This window comes from Salvelinus sp. IW2-2015, linkage group LG23, assembly GCF_002910315.2.
Source record: "Salvelinus sp. IW2-2015 linkage group LG23, ASM291031v2, whole genome shotgun sequence".
Lineage (NCBI taxonomy): Eukaryota > Metazoa > Chordata > Actinopteri > Salmoniformes > Salmonidae > Salvelinus > Salvelinus sp. IW2-2015.
This window is the reverse complement of record NC_036863.1, coordinates 33080648-33086764: the sequence shown is the minus strand read 5'-3', so window position 1 is coordinate 33086764 and position 6117 is coordinate 33080648. Positions and strand designations below refer to the sequence as shown.

General features: G+C 41.3%; 1 protein-coding gene across 2 annotated transcripts; it reads left to right on the top strand.

The window, feature by feature from the left end:
- Nucleotides 1-1009: 1009 nt before the first annotated feature.
- LOC111950863 (galectin-9) lies at nt 1010-5795 on the top strand. 2 transcript variants are annotated; one of them, XM_023968779.2, is made up of 11 exons: nt 1010-1323; nt 1830-1918; nt 2073-2280; nt 2455-2580; nt 2931-2972; nt 3181-3255; nt 3466-3504; nt 3708-3740; nt 3852-3940; nt 4860-5016; nt 5300-5795. In XM_023968779.2, the coding sequence occupies exons 1-11, from the start codon at nt 1294-1296 to the stop codon at nt 5444-5446; spliced, it is 1035 nt and encodes a 344-aa protein (XP_023824547.1). In that variant the 5' UTR covers nt 1010-1293; the 3' UTR covers nt 5447-5795. The 2 variants fall into 2 exon arrangements, with proteins under 2 accessions (XP_023824547.1, XP_023824548.1); XM_023968780.2 differs by lacking the exon at nt 3181-3255.
- The last annotated feature ends 322 nt before the right edge of the window (nt 5796-6117 follow it).

The following is a 6117-nucleotide window of genomic DNA, read 5'->3' as shown; positions in this document are numbered from 1 at the left end:
TCGGCCGATTAATCGGTATCGGCTTTTTTTGGTCCTCCAATAATCATAATCGGTCTACCTCTACTCTGGTGGCATGTCTTTTGGGGTATGCATGGGTGTCTGAGCTGTGTGCTAGTCGTTTAAACCGACAGCTTGGTGCTTTCAACATGACAATACCTCTCACAAATACTAGTAATGATGAAGTCAATCTCTCCTCTACTTTGAGCCAGGAGAGATTAACATGCATATTATTAATGTTTGCTCTCTGTGTACATCCAAGGGCCATCCGTGCTGCCCTGTTCTGAGCTAATAGCAAGTTTCCTTAGTCCCTCTTTGTGGCATCTGACCACATGACTGAACAGTAGTCCAGGTGCGACAAAACAAGAGCCTGTAGGTCATGCCTTGTTGAGAGTGCTGTTAAGAAAGCAGACCAGCGCTTTATTATGGACAGACTTCCCCATCGTAGCTACTGTTGTATCAATATGTTTTGACCATAACAGTTTATAATCCAGGATTACTCCAAGCAGTTTAGTCACCTCAATTTGCTCAATTTGTGTGTGTGCTGTGTTTGTAAGTCATGACTGTGAACACATCTTACTTTAACAATTTAACATTCGCTAAACGGGATACCCGTTAGGCTACTGCAGCCTCTGCGACCTCACCTGTGATATCAAAGTCATTTTTGATAAGGCCCGAAAATATAATTTACGATTTGGTATAATTTTGATTATGGAAGATTGAATAAGTGCGGTTCAAACTGTTTGCTTGGAATTATTTATTGCTATCGTCTCTATCTGTGCATGAGAGTGCATCCGACTCAGTCTCCCTACCAGAAAATACGCGAAGTGTTGAATTCAGCAGGAAACTAAAGAGCGAATGGCGGATGGCTTGACCGCCTTTCAATTACTGTAAAACAACGATGACCGCATGAGTCATTTTCAGAGAAACGAAACTAATGGAAGAGGAAACAAAAAACTAAATAATTTACGAATGCCTCGTTCACACAACTGGGAACTCGGAAATCTCCGGCATAATTTTGTTCAAAACAACTCGGAACTCGGAAAAATTACTAGCTCCGACCTGGGAAAATCGATTTGAACGGTCATCCAAATCGGAATTCCAACTGGGGAACTTGTGCCTCTTTCTAGAGCTCCGACTTTCCGACCTGAAGATCACTGACGTCATGATTTCCCCTTGTATTTTTCCGAGTTTCCAGTTGTTTTGAACGTGGCAGAAGAGAACCGCCGGACCTCTGTGCTGCACTCTCTAGATTCACCAAACAGTCGCACAGACATATCAGATCCACACTCGAGCATGGCTTGTCAGCAACCCTTCTTCAATCCGGTAAGAATTCTACTTTGACAGTATTTACATGTATTCTTTTAGCCCCCATTATATGTGAGTTTCAGGAGTCATTTTGGGGATTCTTTTTGGTGTAATGTTCCACCATATTTTTATATTCTGGACCCACAGATTGCACATTTTTCTTCTAGCCCAGCACCCACTAGCACATCCGGTGCAACTAAAATAAGTTGTAATGGGTCTGTTAGTGATGAGTTTAGTGGACTAGAACAGGACTGAAAAACATTGAATAGGTCTGGCTATATTTCCTGTCATTTTCATATCCACCTTTGACACCTAAAAACTAAGGTAAGGAGAAAGGAAACTATAACCGTTTAGATTGTTGTTGGCTACACAATGCTTGATGTGGCCATTGTTAACGTTTAAAGTTTTCAACTAAGTCTATTGCAAAGTCCCTCGCCCTATCAGGCAGACTACCTAGCTACAAGCTGGTGAACGACATTAGCTACCCAGCCTGGTCAAGTGTTGTTTTTTGCTTCATGTCCTAGAGAGTGCCATTCACTGGCCGTATCCAGGGAGCTCTGCATGAGGGGAAGACCATCACTCTGACAGGGAGAGTCCTGCCAGGATCCCAGAGGTAGACCTACCTAGTAGAACTCTAGTAGAGTCTCTTTTTGACTGTATGACAGCCATGTCGTCTTTAGCTCAGTCTTGTCACTCACTATCAGCACAGAAGGGATCTTGTTAAACCTAATCACTTTCAAATATGGCCCCCTTTTTTCTCTCTGTAGGTTTTATGTGAATTTGCAATGTGGCTCAAGAGGAAATCCCGACATCGCCCTCCACTTCAACCCCCGATATGATGGCTCCAAAGACGTTGTGATCTGCAACACAATGCAGCACTCTGAGTGGGGCCCAGAGGAGCGTGACTACTCTGCACCCATGGCACGGGGGGCCAACTTTACCCTCATGTTCCTGGTCAACAGAGATTCATATTCGGTCAGGAGACTTTTATCACTGATGATTAGGCTACACATTTTTTTTTTTTACTGTGGACTCATTGAATTGCATTGTATCTCTGTTCTAGAGCAAAAAGATTCAAACCCTTATTCATTATTTTTCCTCCATGTGCCATTTATTTTTTTGTCTCTCCTAAATCCTGTCTTACCCCAGCTGATTGTGAATGGTTCCCACTTCATGGAGTACCTGCACCGGCTGTCGTTCTCCAGAGTGGACACCATCAACGTGGATGGTGGAGTGGAGATCCAATCCATTGCCTTCGCTAACCCTGCAGTGACAGTGAGTATCTGACAGGTCCTCCGTTTGGGAGAATACTGTACATCTTTGCGTTCCAAAGGATCAGCTTGGCTGATCTTGGTCAGTTGTTTGGAATGCTACCCAGTTGGCAAAACAAGTTGCAACTTGCAATGGTCATGGTCGGCATGTATAATGATTGTAATGATGTTTTGGGCATCTTTTTAGTGTCCAAAAAAAGTATTTCCCTCAGTTCCTACTTTAATCAAAGTCGCTACTTTAATCAAAGTTCCTACTTTAAACATTTAAATAAATAGTAATCAGCCTTACATGTGCTGACCAAGATTCTGTCCATATCCTACACAGAGAAATGAAATGTATTTTCTTTTCTCCAGTCACCTCCTCCCCAACCAGGATATCTTGTCCATCTACACAGTGTGAGTATTCTCCAGACAGACTGATCAACAGGATTCTTAGTTATACAAGTGTTACGAGTTTTAGTATTTGGATTTACATAAGGCCTGAAGTTGTATGGACACACTTGTACTTAGTAATAAGCACATTACTACTAAGCACATTACTACATATTTGTCCTCACAAATCAGTAGCATAACCCATAACCCAAGAGAGACATTTTGTTTGCAGGGTCAATGGAACCAAGCCATGTCTCATCAAATTAAATCAGGTCCCAAAACTCCTCAATGGTGTAATGCCACACAGGTAGATTATAGCATGCTGGGTTGGAGGCTCATTTGGTGTATTTAGCTTTTTTCCTTGTGGTGGGTGTTTTCATAAGATGACTTCATTTCATTCCATTCAGTCAAGTTTAGCTTTGAGGGTTGATCATGCTTTCCTTGTTTTCATGGTTTCCTTGTTTAATTTGATACTGGTTTGACAACTGTTTGTTTGATCTGTTTGTTTGATTTGTAGGCTTTCTCGGCTGCGTTTTGCGCCCCAGGATCTTTTCAGGTGCATTGCATTCAAATGAATCAACTTTTTAGAGTTCAAAATTTGTAGAGTAGCGGCCAACATCAGGAATTTGATTGGAGTCGTATCATTGATCTATATAAAGCTGAAATGAAAATGAAACTCTGACAAGATTTAAAGTAGTTTAGAGACTGTACTGAAAGGTGCTATTCTTCAGATGGTAATGTACAAGGTTTATTTTATAGACACCCCCTCCATACACCCCCCAGCCATCCTTCGTAAGTACCCCTTCTTTAACCTACAGACTAAGTGTAGACTGAACAATTACATTAATTTATTTGGTATCGAAACCAATTGTTAAGGTGATTTTATGGATCCTGTGTTCTCAGGTTGTGCCATATAATAATATAATGGTAGGTGGACTTTACCCAGGCAGAAACATCATCGTCCAGGGTGTGGTCAACCACAACGCTGATAAGTAAGTAACGCTTTCTCATTTTAATGTCACGCCCTGGCCTTAGTATTCTTTGTTTTCTTTATTATTTTAGTTAGGTCAGGGTGTGACATGGGTATTTATGTGGGTTTTGTAGTGTCCAGGGTGATTGTAAGGTTTAGGGGGTTTATTTAGAGTAGTTGGCTTTATGTTTAGTATAGTTGTCTAGCTGTGTCTATGTTGTGTGTAGTTGTCTAGGAAAGTCTATGGTTGCCTGAATGGGTTCCCAATTAGAGACAGCTGGTTTCTGTTGTCTCTGATTGGGAGCCATATTTAAGGTAGCCATAGGCTTTAGTTTGTTGTGGGGAATTGTGTATGTAGAACGTTTGTAGCCTGTATGTATGTGCACAACGTTTGTAGCTTCACGGTCGTTTTGTTGTTTTGTTAGTTTGTATAGTGTTTTGTGTCGTGTTCATCTTCGTGGTGTTATTAAAAGAAGATGGCTTATTTTCCAAATGCTGCGTTTTGGTCCGTCTCTCTTCCACACGATCGTGACATTTAAACACATCTTGCATTATTAATTTGCTTGTCACCTGCTATGGGTCGGAGTTGGTACTATATGTCTGTACATTACAGACAATACAGATAGATGGTAAGGAAAAAGGTCCTTTTTAGATTAGTCTGTCACCCTCCAAATGATTTGCATAATTCTTTCTTTCACGATTGTGTAACACTCACCTGCCAGAAAAGTTCTCCCTCTCTAGAAACAGTACATTACAGAGCTATACAGTACTATGTCATTCCTTCAGCATATCAATGGCCGACATAGGTAAGGGTGATACTCTTTGTAGGCTTACCTTTGCACACCCTTTCCTGTATCTACCACAGAGCGTTCATTTATTTGGTCACCTAACATATTCCTGGCCAAGCCTTATAACCATGATCATGGTCTTTATGGTTCCAGGTTCTGCGTTAACCTGCGTTTCAACTCGGGGGTGGCGCTCCACTTCAACCCCAGGTTTAATGAGAACATTGTCGTGCGTAATAGTCTCCTGAAGGGACAGTGGGGTCCAGAGGAGAGGAACGGGGGCATGCCCTTCTACAGAGGCCAGCCTTTTACGGTATAAACTCCATTATCGAACTGCTTTGCTTTATCTTGGCCAGGTCGCAATTGTAAATGAGAACTTGTTCTCAACTTGCCTACCTGGGTAAATAATGGTAAAATAAAAAAATATATACCTGATTGTAGACTGTATTATGGAAGCTAACTATATTTTAATGGTTTTTTTTTGTGCATTGACAACAATTTGAGCTGAAATGAGTACTGAATGTGTTTTAGCTGCAATGGTACCGTGTGCTTTTCCTTGGATGAACTCAGCACTCATGTCAGGCTCTCTGTTTCAGGTGACCATTATGTGTGACACCAAGTGCTACAGGGTGATGGTGAATGGAGTCCAGATGTTCAGCTACAACCACCGCCACTTCCTGCTCCAGGAGATAGATATCCTGGAGGTGGAAGGGGACGTGAGCCTGTCCTCTGTGCTGGTCTAAGTAATGACTCTGTCCTGTTATGGTTTGAGTTACATACACTGGGGTCAAAGGTCAACAGGGGTAGGATCTGATCAGAACATTATAAAAACCGATGAGTGAAGTCATGTCTTCTGTGTGGACATTTTCTGTGTTGAAAAACTGTGGCGTTTTGCTATGTTGCTGATGGCGAATGTTGATATCATGTTGGGCAAGATGTTTTCATCAATATTTGTATCTCTTTCATAAACTATTTAATTTAGAGTAGACTATGTAAAATATTGTCTTCTATTTATCAAATTCCACATACTTACTGTGTCTGTTCTCTCTGTACCGACAATGTTTCCATAGCAAATAAACTTTAATATTGGAACTAAGATGTTGTCATAATTCTACATCACCCCCAGGGGGCAGAGGTTCTGATAAAATTACTAACTTTGTCCTGTTTTAGATTGTAGTGGGAGGGTTCAGATTTTTTATTAAAAGCTCAATTCTGAAGATTTTGACAAGGTAAATACTGATGACATTAATGGTGCTGTGAATCATTATAATTACATGAAGTGTATTCAAATGACTGGGAGTTCCAGGTGGTTAGAAATAGGCTAGTAGGCCGGTCGACAGATTGTTCTGGCTGGGATGTCTGGTCTAATCCATCGTCTACAGATTCCCCTCACTTGCTGCTACAAGCAAGTTGA